The sequence below is a fragment of the Chelonoidis abingdonii genome, chromosome 1 (genome assembly GCF_003597395.2).
Source record: "Chelonoidis abingdonii isolate Lonesome George chromosome 1, CheloAbing_2.0, whole genome shotgun sequence".
Classification (NCBI taxonomy): Eukaryota; Metazoa; Chordata; order Testudines; family Testudinidae; genus Chelonoidis; species Chelonoidis abingdonii.
In genome coordinates this window covers 352,260,165-352,276,289 of record NC_133769.1, presented here as the reverse complement: position 1 = coordinate 352,276,289, position 16,125 = coordinate 352,260,165, and the positions used below count along the sequence as shown (strand labels likewise).

General features: G+C 40.3%; 1 protein-coding gene across 1 annotated transcript; it reads left to right on the top strand.

Moving 5' to 3' along the window:
• Positions 1 to 246: 246 nt before the first annotated feature.
• PRSS23 (serine protease 23) lies at positions 247 to 10,267 on the top strand. Its single transcript, XM_032764045.2, has 2 exons — positions 247 to 649; positions 8,707 to 10,267. Exon 2 carries the CDS (start codon positions 8,720 to 8,722, stop codon positions 9,836 to 9,838), a length of 1,119 nt encoding a protein of 372 aa, XP_032619936.1. The 5' UTR covers positions 247 to 649; positions 8,707 to 8,719; the 3' UTR covers positions 9,839 to 10,267.
• The last annotated feature ends 5,858 nt before the right edge of the window (positions 10,268 to 16,125 follow it).

The following is a 16,125-nucleotide window of genomic DNA, read 5'->3' as shown; positions in this document are numbered from 1 at the left end:
TCTTCGCCACAGCAGTGCCCGCTTGGAAGGGGGGAGCGCACCTTGCATCTTTGCAATTCTCCCCACGGTAAAGCGCAAGCGGTGCGGGTGCAGGGAGGCGGAGAGGCGGCCGCTGGCTCCTCTTTGTGCAGCGAGGGCGCACAGAAGGGGTGTGTGTGCCTAGAGTGGGGGTGTTGCGCGGGAGGAGGGGCAGTGATTCTGCAGCACCAGGCCAGCCTCCTGCTCCTCCAGCAATCCGGAGTGCGGGTGGGTTGGCTCACATGGCGCCTGCGCTGCTGAGGCGCCAGTTGCTGTTTGCAGGAAAGTTTTGGGAGCAGCAGCAGGAGCCGGAGGGCTGTAGGGTGACACCTGCAAGGAGGACTTAGCTGCCTCTTCCAGTCCTCTCTCTCGGAAGCTTTCTAGCCAATGCAGGACAGTTGTACATTGTGGATCGCGAGGGAAATGCAACTGGAAGCCCCAAAGTGTGTGTAGGAACCTGAGCATTTCACTGAGGGGGTGATAGGACGAGGCAGGTCTTGAGTCAGCGAGAGATTCCATCAGAAGGCAGCAGAGGAGCCTGGAGTTATGGGACCAGACCCTTCACCTGCCTGATCTTGCAAAGAAGGACACGTAGCTGTAAACCTGACTGAGCCTTGCATGTGAGGAGGTGGTAAGTACGTAAAGCGATCCTGGACATTAAGGTTTTGGAATGGAGTGCAAGTGTAACCGATCTGGCTGGCATATGCTCTGCACAAAGCTAGAAGGGGACAGTTCCTTCTGGGGCTGGAGATGCTGACTTTTTTTAAGGGGGAGTCGTTGTGTCTATAACTTTTGCAAGCTATAAAAGTCTGCTACCAAAAAAAAAATGCAAATTCCTACAGCAGATCACTGATCCATGGATCAGTATTAGCCAGGGGATGGACAAAGCAAAGGGTATTGGGAAGAGGATAACCAAGTTGCCTAGATAAGATGTGTTAAACGTATTACTAACTGTCTCTTTACTCGTTAAAGTAGTTTTTGTGCGTAGAAAGATACAAGTACAAAATCTCACCGAGATCTGATCATCAGACATCGTTGATATGGACAAAATAGAAGAGTAATTTCAGGCTAGAAGATGCAGAATCCAAAGTCAATATCACATTTCCTAATTGAGAAATAGTCTTGGGACCTTTAGCTCAGTGCAGTTTATTTATTTATTTAGGAAGAATGAAATCATTGGTACTAGTTATCAGAAAGAAACTAACCAGTAAAGTAAATAGAATCCAGGGAATTATTTAATGACAGCTGTCTTTCCTCCACTGATTTTGCCTGCCCTCAGTTTTGTTCACACATTTCTAGGAAGCATAAGGCAATTTCTTTGGGTGGAAATTAATGTTTAACTCTTATCTACATGAATGTGAACACACCCTGGCCAACCTCCCTCCCCCTAAAAATATATCTGGCAAACAAAAAGAAGAATAATGTTTTTTCTTGGATTCTGATTGTGAACTGAAATCATCTAACTCCTGAAACTATAGTATCACACTTGTTGGATGCATACACTTATTTTTCAAGCTATAATCATTTATCATTAGTTGTTAATTTTTAAAGAGAAGAAAAAACATGCCTAGTAGAAGTGACATTGTGCAAATTACATCATTTTGGAATACAAACAGAGACTGGCAGAGCATCTTATGAGAAAATAGCTGATAAAAAATCATGTTTGCTTTATTTCACACTGGGTGACACCCAGGAGATATTCACAATAGCCAGCAGCTGGAGCAAGTTCTCCTAGGTAAGGAGTTGTGGTGCTGAGCTCTGCACTGAATGCCTGCAGGTCTGTTGATAATATATTTTTGTTAAAGAAATATATTGAATTACCTGTATTTTAGGCTATTGCTACAACTGGGGACATTCAGTCTTGTTCTGAGGGTGGGTGATAGCTTGAGTGGAGATCTGCTTTGTAATTTCCCATAGGGCAGTGGCTCTCAACCTTTCCAGAGTACTGTACCCCTTACAGGAGTCTGATTTGTCTTGTGCACCCCCAAATTTCAGCTCACTTAAAAACTATTTGCTTACAAAATCAGACATAAAAATACAAAAGTTTCACAGCACACTATTACTGAAAAATTGCTTCCTTTCTTATTTTTAACATATAATTATAAAATAAATCAACTGGAATATAAATAATGTACTCTCATTTCACTGTATAGTATATAGAGCAGTATAAATAAGTCATTGTATGAACTTTTATTTTGTACTGACTTGGCTAGTGCTTTTTATGTACCTTTTGTAAAACTAAGCAAATATCTTAGATGAGCCGATGCACCCCCTGGCATACCTCTGTGTACCCCAGGGGTACATATACCCCTGGTTGAGAACCACTGTGATAGGGAACAGTGTTTTGGCAACTGCAATAATGCCTGTCACACTACATTACAGTGTGTATCGCTCAGGTTGGTTGATATCAGTGACCATGTGTATCATCACTTACAATTTGCTAGTTTAGAGAATGGTCCATAATCTATGATCCTGTGTAATGAAAACCAAAACTATTTTACAGCAAGGGGAAAAATGGATAGGGGTGGGTGAGTGGGGAGGCAGACAGAAAAATCTTCTAAAGAAATTGACCTAATTGGTAAAAATATAAATATGGTTCTATTTCTTTTTTTATGTCACTCTAGTACATGTGCCAAAATGCCCGCTGTGCCTACTGTATATGTTGGCAGATATCTCTGGCTAGCTAGTATTGAAATCTGTTTCAGGTTTTCCAGCACTTTTCTTCTTATAATCTTCAAACTAGTGGAGAAGGGAAGAAGTGAGTGAAACTTTACTCAGCCACTGGCCTCACTGTTCAGTGTCACTGACAGACTAATGTGTATGTGTTATGTTTTAATTGCACTGAGGGCTTTGGTAGCTCTTAAACTGGTGCTTGGTTAGTTCTGTGTTTTAACAAGTTTCATGACTAAGAAAAGCAGCTGAGGTATTTTGGCACAGTGATAGCAGTAATTTGGTTCATTTCTGTCATTTGGATTGAGGTAGGTTTTGATTGTTTTTTTTTTTTGTCACAGCCCTATGGAAAAATTTCTTCATTTCAAAATGTAATGGAGACTAGTCTAGTCATAGGATTTCTCACTGTATGCTCCCAGATTTATTTTCATTTTACAGTCTATTACGACTACCTCCCCTGAATCCGGAACTCTTCCAAAAATGTACTTGCTTATTAGAAGATGATTCATGTACCCACCAAACAAGGCAGTTCTCTTTCCCCAGCATGCCTGTCTATTGCAGACAGGGAAATGTGTCTGCAAGTGTTCTAGTAGGATGAGGAGTCCCAGAGTAGCAGTCAGTGTTTCCATTCCCAAAGCAATTGTAATGCCATTATCACGCCTGATTATGTACAAAACACTTTCTGGAGGTTCCTATCCTGCATAGCAAAGCAATATTTTGTATTGAGTAAAAGAGTATGCAGCACTTCTGACATAATTCACTAAAGTGTCATTGTAGCTGTGTTGGTCCTAGGGTATGAGAGAGACAATGGTAGGTGAGGTAATGTCTTTTATTGGACACTCTGGTTACCTTCTCCAGACCCGAGGAAGAGCTTGAAAGCTTTTCTCTTCCACCAGCAGAAGTTGGTCCAGTAAAAGATATTACATCACCTGCATTATCTCTCTCAGAATTCAGTAAAAACAGAACAATAGTTTCTACAGTATAAACAGTTGTACATTACAGAACGGTATTCTCACCAATGAATTAAAAATATGTTACAATAATCAGTCAAAATGTGCTTCATTTCTTTTCCATTTTATCTTGTTTTCTGACATCTTTGAGCAAGACTTACAAAATAATCATTATTTGAATCTAGTTCAAGGGTAATATGGCACGGAAATATCCTGCCTACTATTTATTTTCTTTAAAACTAGAAATGAAGGGGGTAAATACTAGGCTCCCTTGGAATAAATTTGGCCTGGTGCCTAATTTCGGTTTCAGAATTAGGAAACATCCACTAGTTTTAAAAAATAGACTCATGTTTCCCTCAGACAACTTTTTAAGATGATTCCCCCACATGGAAAGAAATGACATGCAGACATCCCATGATAAATTGTACAAATTATTTTCTACTTACTGTACATCAGAATAAGCTAGGTTAGATATATATCTACCTGAATTTCTTAGGTTTTAACAGTGAAACAATAGTAATTTATTATCTGGATACATTACACAGACTGAAACAAATGTCCCACTCTGTAATCACTTTTGGCTACTAATCTGACACACAAGCTTTTAATTTTTTTCCTCTAGTGCCTTATTTATGTTTTGATAAGAACTGAGATAACAGAATAGTAGCTGATGAAACGGCCTTTAAGTCCAATAAACTCACAGTGGGATCAGGCAGCACTAAAGACAGCGAAAAGTTACAGGAAGCTTTACATTAATTTCTGTAAAGCCTATTTTAAAAAAGTTCTTAGTAGGCACAGATGTAATTCATTCTTTTGAAACATGTTTTCTGGGCACATGTATAGTTCCAACACACTCATCTTCTTATTCTCCTCATTGGAAGGCTACCCTCTGCTGGCTGAAACTATATTTACACAGAGAAGGGGAAACGTTCAGCTTTGGACAAATGATGGTCTACAACAGTGGTTTTCAACCTGTGGTCCGCAGACCCCAGGGTTCCACAGACTCTGTCTAAGATTTCCAAAGGGTTCCTTAACTCCATTTGAAATTTTTTAAGGGTCTGCAAATGAAAAAAGGTTGAAAACCACTGGTTTACAGCATGAAACAGTTTCATTCTCCCCCTTCTGCCCACTCCTAAATAAACCAGCTAAGGGTGAGTGGCAATTGTGTCACCAGGAGTGGCTTTATGTGACAAATTAATTAAAAAGGAATCCGATGTGTATGTGTGAAACTTCATATGTCTTAAGGGGAGGTCTTCATGTTGCTCTAGAACTCTGGGAAAGACAGAGGTAGAAAAAGAAGCCTGTTAATGTTCAGTTCTAGTAATGAGATACATTACTTTGTGCACTACCTAGCCAGAATGACATCTATACTAAGTTTCTAATGGTTCCCATATATGCCTCCCTATCACAAATAAGGTTAGCTCTCAGCTGACTAATGCAAGAACATGTAGGCTACAGAGCTGGAATGGTAAGATTTGTTTTTGTTAGTTTGTTATCTGTACTTTTCCTCTCACTATTTATATAACCAATGCTCACTATGCCATCTTTCTGCCAATTTGCGGCTGCCTAATTCATTAGATTTAGCAAGACCCTGCTGGTTTCCAATATTAATCCAACACTTTGCTGTCTAAATCGTGTTTGTGTGTAAGTTTAGGATGCAAGGAAGGAAAGGGAGCATGAGAAGTTAACATTTCTAGCTGAATAAATGAGCAGCCATTTCCCAGTCTTATGAGGTCTCTGATTTTGTAATTATTATTGATATTCAGGTCTGGCTAAGATTTTCCAGATGTTCCAGAAGTGGTTAATGATGGTGGGTGCCTAACATCATGCAGCCTTCAGAGGGTGGGGGCCCAACACATTCTGAAAATCAGGCACCTTTAAGGTGTCTATTGTTTGGCATTCAAAAATCGAGGCACCCCAAATCACTAGTTATTTCTGAAAATCGTATAACCACTTCTGGGGCTAGGAACTGGGGCATTATGCTCAGCCTCCATTCACCAAGTCTATAATCTACATGTCTGATCTGTTTTTTAGTGGTGTGACAGAACTCTAATTTGCTGTGAAACGCAGCTTATGTTCTGAATGTAAGAAGGCCATGCTAGGTCAGACCAATGCAAGACAGTGGCCAGTGCCAGATACTTCAGGGAGAATGAACAGAACAGGCCAATTATTAAGTGGTCCATTCCTGTTGTCTAATCCCAGCTTCTGCCACTCAGAAGTTTAGTTGTGTCCGTGACCATTTTGCCTAATAGCCATTGGTGGACCTTTCCTCAGTGAACTTATCTAAGTCTTTTTTGAACACAATTATACTTGTGGCTTTCACAACAGCCTCTGGAAATGAATCCCACAGGTTTACTGTGCATTGTGTGAAGAAGTACTTCATTATTTTTGTTTTAAACTTGCTGCCTCTTAGTTTCATTGGTTGGCCCCTGTTTCTTGTGTTATGTGAAGGGGTAAATTACACTTCCCTAATTCACTTTTTCCACACCATTCATGATTTTATAAACCTCAATCATATCCCCTCTGAGTTGTCTCTTTTCTAAACTGAACAGTGCCAGTCTTTTTAATCTCTCCTCATATGGAAGTTGTTCCATCCCCCTGATCATTTTTGTTGCCCTTTTCTCAACCTTTTACAATTCTAATTTATATATATATATATATTTATATACTTGAGATGGGGCAACCAGAACCGTATGTAGTATTCAAGGTGTGGGCATACCATGGATTCATATAGTGGCATTATGATATTTACTGTCTCATTATCTGTCCCAGGCCTAATGGCTCCTAACTTTCTGTTAGCTTTTTTGACTGCCATTGCACATTGAGCAAATGTTTTTGAAGATCTATCCACAATGACTCCAAGAGCTCTTTCTTGAGTGGTAACAGCTAATTTAGACCCTGTCACTTTGTAATATAGTTGGGATTTTATGTTTTCCAGTGGGCATTACTTTGCACTTACCAACACTGAATTTCATCTGCCATTTTATTGCCTAGTCACACAGTGTAGTGAGGTCCTTTTGTAACTCTTCACACTCAGTTTTGGATGTAACTGTCTTGAGTAATTTTATATTGTCTGCAGACTTTGCCATCTCTCTGTTTACCCCCTTTTCCAGATCATTTATGAGTATGTTGAACAGCACTGGTCCCCATACATATCTTTGGGGGAACCCGTTATTCACCTCTTTCCATTGTGAAAACTGACCATTTATTCTTACTCTTTGTTTCTATCTTTTAACCAGCTATTGATCCATGAGAGGACCTTCCCTCTTATCCCATGACTTAAGAGCCTTTGGTGAGGGACTTTCTGAAAGTCCAAGTGCATAATATTAACTGTATCACCCTTATCCACATGCTTGTTGACCCCTTCAAAGAATTCTAATATATTGGTGAGGCATGATTTCCCTTTACAAAAGCAATATTGACTCTTCCCTAATATATCATATTCATTCTGAAAGATGAGTTTTGCATACCTTTGTCTTAGTATCGATTACTACAAATGATGGTGACTGTAAAATTATCCAGAAGTAATATTTGAATCAGACACCTTTATCCTCTGCCAGCCCATGGTTCCCTAAGGGTTCCCCAGCACAGCTTAGGAACAGAGAACTGTTTTGTAAAGAGTTGGGGAGACTTATTTGCTTTTTAGTTCGTAGACACCTTCTGCAACCGTTTGTTGTAGTTTATTCACTTGAGGCATTTCAGGAATGATCATGCAGCCATTATCAGTGTAACCAGCAGGGTTTCAATATACATAAGCTCAACATAATTGTGATGTTTTGTTTGTATAATACTCGTTCAAGAGAAGTTCTGCCTGCCTTCTCGCACCGAGCACTATGGCTCCTGCAGCGATTCAGCTGTATGGCTAATTTTCAAATAAACTTCAGTTACACATTTTCTTTGTTCTCTGCTGCTTGAGACACTCTGCCTGTGGTTCATAAACAATTTACAGTCTCTCTGAGCTGTAAGAGGCTTGGTTTGCATTTCTAATTAATTTGATTTACTGTGGAATAAGTCAATATGTTAGCTGAAAGTTCCTTCAGTACCTATCATCTTTTCTTCATTAGCTACGCTCACATAATAGCTGGATCTTCCCCATGCAAGCCTATGGGGGAAAGTATGTTAAATAGACTAGAAGCCCTCCTCTGTCTTAAACAGCAGAGGAAGCAAGCCTCTAATATACCAGTGCTACAGAAACATGCCACCCGTGCAGTTACTTCATCCGCTTGATTAATTGTTAACCAAGTTTATAAGCCCCTTGGAGCAGGAGCCCTCTATTTACTGCTTGTTTGTACAGTGCTGGCACTGTGGGATCCTGGTCTCAGTGAGGGCCTCTAGGGGTTGCTGGAATGTACGTAATGGATTCTAAGTCAATTCATTGTAGCCTCTGAATGCAGGTATATGCTAATACCCTGGCATATTTTTCTGCTCCCCTAAAGATGCTGAGTACCTGCAGTTCCCACTGATGTCAACGGGAGATGCTGGTGCTCAGCACCTCTGGAGAACCAGGAAGCCACCTATTTACAACAGTGTAGCCAAATTTAGATTTAGTTTCCTAATCTTGGCACCCAAATTCGAAAGTGTCAGCCTGAAGGGTTTGTTACAATGTATACGTTAACCCAGCAGACAGCCTCATACCAAGTAAAAGAGGAATTTGAAACAATTGGGACCATTAAAATTCCTGGCAGGGAGCAGGGAACTCTTCATAGGGAGCTTATGAAGTGGTGTCTGCAGGCTGTGTGATCTAGGCTACCTGACATAAAATTGTGCTATACCCACAATGCTACCAGTTTGCTAAGAACAGAAAAACAATCAGTTGATATCTCAGGGCTGGCAGTAGACCACATAAATAATTCCAAGGTTAAGTACAAGCTTTAAGTGATCTATGATGTATTATTCGGAACTTTTCCTTCCCCTGTTTACAAATTGCCTGATCCTGTGCACTGGCTTCAGTAGGATCAGGATTTAGCCTTAAGCAGGGATAAAATTTCAGAACAATGCCAGACTGGCAAACTATTAATGGTGAATGAATGTTCGCTTTAATAACCAGAGGATCCTTTTCTTTCCCCAGATTGGTGTTCAGCATGGCAGGTGTGCCAACTTTGATCCTCTTCCTGTGCACTGTTAAGGATGTTCTACCCTCCAGTTCCCACTGGAAACCAACCTGGCCATCTTACAAAGTTCCAGTAATCCTGCCACAATCTACCCTTAATCTAGACAAACCACAATTTGATGCAGAAACCAAACTGGAGGTAGTATCCTCTTGCGGCCTAGAGTGCCACAAGCGTTCCCCGCTGCCGACATACGAAGAAGTGAAGGACTACCTGTCCTATGAGACCTTGTATGCCAATGGTAGTCTTGTTGAAACTGAAGTAGGCATTTACATTATCAGCCGTGGCAGTGATGGGTCACAAAGCAGATCTCGAACAAAAAGGCAGATCTATGGCTACGACAGCAGGTTTAGCATTTTTGGCAAGGATTTCTTGTTGAATTACCCTTTCTCCACTTCGGTGAAGTTGTCCACAGGTTGCACGGGGACGCTGGTGGCAGAAAAGCATGTTCTTACTGCAGCTCACTGCATCCACGATGGCAAAAGTTACGTCAAAGGAGCCCAGAAACTGAGGGTGGGCTTCCTGAAGTCTAAAGTGAAACATGGTAACAAAGGGGCTAATATCACGAGCTCAAAAATGCCTGAAAAAATGAAATTCCAGTGGATCCGAGTGAAACGGACACATGTCCCTAAAGGATGGATCAAAGGAAATGCCAACGATATCGGCATGGATTATGACTACGCCCTGTTGGAGCTCAAGAAGCCACACAAAAGAAAATTTATGAAGATAGGCGTGAGCCCACCAGCTAGACAGTTGCCTGGAGGGAGGATTCACTTCTCTGGCTATGACAATGATCGCCCAGGAAATCTGGTTTACCGTTTCTGTGATGTCAAAGATGAAACATTTGACCTCTTGTATCAGCAGTGCGATGCCCAGCCAGGGGCAAGCGGGTCTGGAGTGTATGTGAGGATGTGGAAGAGACAGCATCAGAAATGGGAGCGTAAAATTATTGGAATATTTTCAGGGCATCAGTGGGTGGACATGAATGGCACCCCACAGGATTTCAATGTGGCTGTTCGCATCACACCCCTCAAATATGCACAGATCTGTTACTGGATCAAAGGCAACTATCTTGACTGTAGGGATGGATAAAGACAATGAACCTTTCAGAAAGCACTTAATAGCCTTAATTACTTATCCAAGGAAAAGCCAAACTTCTATTGTTATGAATATGTGTGATTCTATTTTGAAACACCTAGACATAATTTATAAAATTACAAGCGGGCCACCTTGTTCTTTGGAAGGTGATTGTGTGACATAATTGCAGTTAGAAAATGTTAATTTGAGGAGGTAGAAAAACTGTTGGGAGGGAGAGCGAGGTTGGTAAACAATGCAAAATCTGAAGGTGTCCAAAGAGCTGTATGAAAGGAATGCTACTGGGTAACTCACACCTGCTTTGTTTGTACCTCAAACACAGGATTAATAGAAATATTTTAATCTGAAATTTTAAATGAAAATATTTCTATTATATTGGAGGTAAAAAAGGATGTTTAACAACAAACCCCCACCTGCAGTGTTTGCCACCCACTAATGCATGAGAACCAGAATGCAAGAGAGACTAGGCTTACATTGTTGAAGGTGAATGTCATGCAAATAACATATAGGGTAAATAAATAGATGTGATTTTTCCAATTTTAATGTTTGAGTGATTTGAGGCTTTATGAGTTAACATAGGTAAGAAAATACTTTTTAAACATATAGGGCATAATCATGCAAAGCCAGGCATGCATGGAATTGGAGTCACACAAGTGGTGCCATTGAGTTCTGCTCACTTAAGTAGGGTTATACGTGGGATTAAATTTTTAGCATCTGGGCCACAGTTGTTAACATGACAGTGTCCCTATACTTATATTTATATAGAAGGTGTATAGGGGAAGAGAGTTGTTTCCTTTTGTGACTTATCTAGATCTTTAATCAAGGAAAATTTCTAGCCCTCAGCATCCCCTCCAGCAATGCAAGCCCTTTGGGAGGGGAGAAGAACCATCCTTAGTCTTTTTGGCTTCCTAAGTTGTAAGGCCTTAAAGTAAATAGAAGGAGAGAAGATGATGTAGTTGTTACTGCATTTTTCCTTCCATTCCTTGAAAATCAATGCCCTTCTTCCCATAGATGGATGAGAAAGAAAGAAAAGATTTGTTAACTAGATTTCTATGTGTATCTCTGCCACCCCACTTTGACAGTGTACCTTAACCCAGATCTTGACTACTTATTTTTTCTTACTGCATTTGGGGCAGTTTTCTTTCAAAATTGCAAGTTATGAGCAGTTCTTGACACACACAACTCACCAGTTCTACAGCTGGTTTGAGCTAATTGAAAGAGCCAAATTGTAGGACATAATCCAAAATATGGATAAAATGATGCACTGATGTCTCTTGTAGACATTGATGCCTGTAATTTTACTGTAGTAAAATCATAATTCCAACAAAAACTACCTTTTTATGGGTTGCGAAAACCCAGCCAAATACTGTTGTGTAGCAAACAATGTCAGTAAAACAAAGAACTTTCTATACATAATATTTCTCAGGTGGATTACACCACTGTATTTCAGTAACATTGCTAGGCTGGTGTCATGGCAGCCTGTCACCACTCTTTAAATAGGAAGGCAGACACTGGTTCAAACTCCAGTCCCCATTCCATCCATGCATCTCCCACTAACTTCTGAAGCTTGTTGAGTTATGCACAGATGTTACCAGGGCAAAGAGCAGCACTGTCCAGCAAAATGGCTGAGCTGAACAGATTGAGTCTAGGTAGACTTGTTCCTGAGCTTATTATGAAAATTGTAATTCAGTTAAGCCTTATTTTTCTTTCACTTTACTAATTTTTGTGGTATGGGAAACACACTCCTGATGGTGCTTGATCTTTCTAGAGGCTTTGGCTCTAGTTCTGAAAGCCATTTTTGCTAGAGCAGCCTAAAGATATTTTTGATAGCAGGTGCAGTGTTCAAAACTGTGGTACCCTTCCTTGCTGGGTGTTTGCACTCAGATAAATACAGTTACTAATGCTTTAAAATATGACTAATCACAATATGTATTTGACAGACTTCTTCTGCCTTTTTTATTCTAGATTTACTTTATTTTGTGGCTGTTAGCCGAGCACTTCTGTTTGAATGTATCACAGTGAATAAAGAAAAGTAATGGAATTTCAGTGCAGACACTCTTGTACTTGTACCATACCTGGGTTTGTAACTTCAGTCTCTTTTAGCTGTTACTTATTTGTAAAGACATTCAAATACAAGCACAGTTGTATCCACATCCTTGATGCTGTTTCTTCATTTATTTCCTTTCAGCTTTCTTTCCTCCACAGTCATTGCAGATAATCAAATGTATTTCAGTAGAGATGATTATTTAACCCTACTGAAAAGCTTCTGGAAATCCTCGGCTGCATGGGATCATTGCATTTCCAAAATAAGAGTCATAGGATCATTTTAGAGATGAAAATGACCTATTACAACACATAGTCAAACTCATTCTTAGTGTAACTCCACTAAAGTAAAGGGAGGAATTTGGCCCAATGATTCCGTCTCCTGTAAGTACAGGATATAGTCTCGTCATAAAGAATATAATGGACCTGATTTTCCTCCTCTCACATTGGTGTAAATTGGAAATAACCCCTTTGACAACAACACTTACAGTGAGAAGAGAACGAGGCATTGAGTGAAAATATGTCGCATGCACTGAAATTTGTTTTTAGATGTGCAAGATGGTGTGTGCAATTTTGAGAATTTAGTCCCTGATTCATTGAAACACATAAGCACATTCTTACTTCCCATTAAAGCACGTTCTTAAGTGCTTTGCTGGACTGAGGCCTTAGCTCCCAGGTATTAAAGCATCGTAAAATAAATATAGAGATGCTGTTAAGGCTGGTGGAGTGAACGTTTTCAATAGGCAAGCCAACTGGTATGTATAATTTTTTATCAGTCGAATTACCAGCATGCTTATGCAGCAAGTTTAGAAAGAGGTCGTGGGGGATCACTTTCCTTTTACCGTAACCCCATGCATGCACTAAGTTTTTAATGAGAAACTCAAGGGAATTTGCAGACATTTTGGGTGGAATTTTCATATGTGCTCAGCATTGGCTTAACTGCTCCCAGTCACTTTGGTGAAAGTTTTGCCACTATTTTCAGTGGGAGCAAACTGAGGCCAATGGGTTTTTTAGGCCAGTGGTTTTGAAAATCCCGCTATCTGAATGTATTTGTCGTGATGTTATAATTGGGGCATATTTTAACAAGAGAAAAACAGCTCATCAAGGGGGCAAAAATAACTTTTTTAAAGGCACAATACGGTAAACTATGTCTAACAATATACCACATTGCTTTTATATCTCAGTATAGTACAGAGAAGGAGCCTGGATATTCTGGTTAGTTTTAGATTCTGGTACATGGAAAGGATTATATGGGATGAAGCGAACCTCTCCTGTTACAGCAGCCTTACAAGGCTGACATAGGGTAAATCCTGGTTAGTCTGAAATAACTCTCCCCTCTAGATGGAGGGATTGTGGTGGGGAGGATGGAAACTGAAAAGAAGCAAGAACACAGAACATTCGCAGCTCTCCCAGAAGGCCATGCTAAGCTTGTTTCACTGAGAACTGTAGAATGTCAAATGGTCCATTGTCAGAGCAAAGGTATTCTCCTTGAATCTCTAATTGCTTTGCAATGAAATTCCCAGGCCTGGTTGCGTATAGTGCAGTGATGATCTTAAAGTTCCATGCTGAACTCAGAGCAAGTATAATACATGCTTGAAATTCTTTTCCATGTTGCCACTTAATCTGTCATTTGTTAGCCCTTCCTGGTAGAGTGCCAACTCAATATGCACACTGTCTTTTTCAAGAGAAGCTTTCAAAGAATGGAAAGAGCATGCCGGGTGGGTAGAAGCATTTCTGTTTTCTTGGCGTGAAAGGAAATGGTGGACAGCCCAAAGCAGTAGAGAGAGGAGTGAAGTTAAATAGGGCACAACTACAGCATACAATAAGAACAGGACTTAAATCAGTGTATTGGTCACATTTTATAAATGATGATTTACATTTCCATAGCATTTTTATCTGAGAATCTAAAGACACATTGTAAACATAAATTAATTAATCAAAATGCCTCTGCGAGATAGATAGGTAAGTAGTAGTATCTGACTTTTTAAAGACATGAAAACTGAGACATAGAGAGCTTAGGCCAAAATTTCTAAATATAGATGCCTAAAGTTAGGCATCTACAGACAAATAAGTGGCCTGATTTACAGGCGTCCTAAACTCCTATTTAGGAACTCAAATATAGAGCTTTGTTGTCCATAGTTAGGCAACCATCTTTGAAAATTCTGGCCTAAGTGACCCCTCCATGGTCACACAGGCATCTGAAAGGTGTATTATCATGGATACTACTTGAATGTGGATTTGTGTAGGTGAGTAGAAAAAGTGGAGAACAAAACAGGAAGGGAAAACATCTGAGTGGCCTGAGCTCTTGCCATTGGTAATGAGAAATTGGGTGAAAATTGGCAATAACACTTTGCATTTCTATGAAGCCTGATTCTGAAATAAGTTGGTGTCTTTCTATTAACTCAGGGTGACTATGAATCAGGCTCATAGTGCTTTTTGGCTAAGGATTTGAAAGTACTTCACGAGCAACTGCTGAGTGAGTTTATATAAAGTTATAGTGAAGGAGAGACACTAATATTCTAATGCAAAGATTTTATTGGATGGCTAATGTTTTTGTTAAAAGAAAATAAAAATTAACAGGATGAATGTAGATCAGTGAGTATGCACAGCTGTAGTGATAGAACTAGACACCTTTATTACTCAGTTAAACATAGGATTATGTTATACAAGAAATTCAGTTCACTCCACATAATGAAATTGTCTGTTATATGTAATTGAAATTCATCAACATTCACTAACTTCGGATTCAGAAATCACTGGTTACTGTACTTCGAAGATTTTCTTTCTTTTTCGAAGAGGATCGTGTGTAATACATGATGGCAGAGTGTGGTATGAAGGTTTTATCAGCATTTCTTTGGGATGACAGACATTCTCACCTGTAGTGAAGCCATAAGAGCGTGTTGTGTGTCATCCTAGAGTTCTAACAAAATGTTTTTGCCACACCATCATGTACTTGACATATACCATATGTGGTACAGAAAAAAACTATTTTAGGAATGATGTAGACATTAAATCTTTTTAACTGGAAACATTTCTTGTATCATTCTGCCTGTAAATCCAGAGGCATTTAACTAACATGTAGGGCTTATTAGGGAGAAAATATTGATTAGTTTTAATTTAAAACATCTTGGCTTTTCTAGTCTTAAATCCAGATTCTGAGCTGGAACCAAGACATATTTGTCACAGCACGGAAGGAGTTAGGTGACACAAAGGTCAGTTTAAGCTGAGTTGTACCATTACTTTTGTGCTGGGCCTTATATACTGGTACTATTTTGTCCTCAGTGTAAGGAGGATGGACTCAGTGCTCAGATGTTGGAACTATATCTTATAATCAATATTCTAAACAAAATTCTATATTAAGTAAAAACTCGTTTGGTAGCTGCTTTGTTGTGATCTTATTTCTGTTAAATAGAGGAATTTAATTACATGGGAGGGGTCCGTAGGGAAGGTAGTTAGTGGATGGGAGAATGCTGCCATAATGGGGATATGAAATGACACTTGGCTCAAGGGTTAAATAAACCATTTCCAGTGCTACTTATATCTTAGTGATTCAGGAGCCAAATTATCAATCAACATTCCAGGACCATGGGGGCTGCAAGAAGGTGCAGCCAGCACAGCCCCCATTGGCCTGGAACAGTGAACCGCAGCCAGTGGTAGCTGCGATCGGCCAAACCTGCAGATGCAGCAGGTAAACAAACTGGCCCAGGCCACCAGGGGGCTTACCCTGGTGGACTGCGTACTGAAGGTTGCCGATCCCTGTTGTAGGAGCAGCAGTGATCTGTATGCTCTGTATAACCTGTATGTTCAAAAGGTCTGTTACACCTCCCCCACCCCCCTTTTTGTCTCCTCTCCCTCTTTGAATACCTGTGAAGTGTCTTTCCCCCTTCCCCTCTCTCCTGGAATGCTTGTGAAATGAATGGGCTGCTTGAACAGCTAGAAGACCAGAAGAACTCCCAAGTAGACAAAGAGACTCCAATTAGACAGCACTCACACACCCAATGCACGGATACTGCCCAAGGTGGAGTGTGACCAACTAGATGCGGCCAAGTCATCTCTAGTTCCAGGCCATGACACTCTGATTGGGCAGCGATCACACACCCAATGCATGGACACTGCCTGAGGTGGAGTGTGACCAACCAGAGACGGACAAGTCACCTTTAGTCGCAGGCCATGAGGAGGAGGTCCTTAAAAGGGGAAGAGGCCATGTGCTCAGGAGTGTACTCAGAAGCTTGTGGTTTGCC

Coding starts and splice junctions, on each gene's coding strand:
- PRSS23 (XM_032764045.2), top strand. CDS start 8,720: ATGGCAGGTGTGCCAACTTTGATCCTCTTCCTGTGCACTGTTAAGGAT.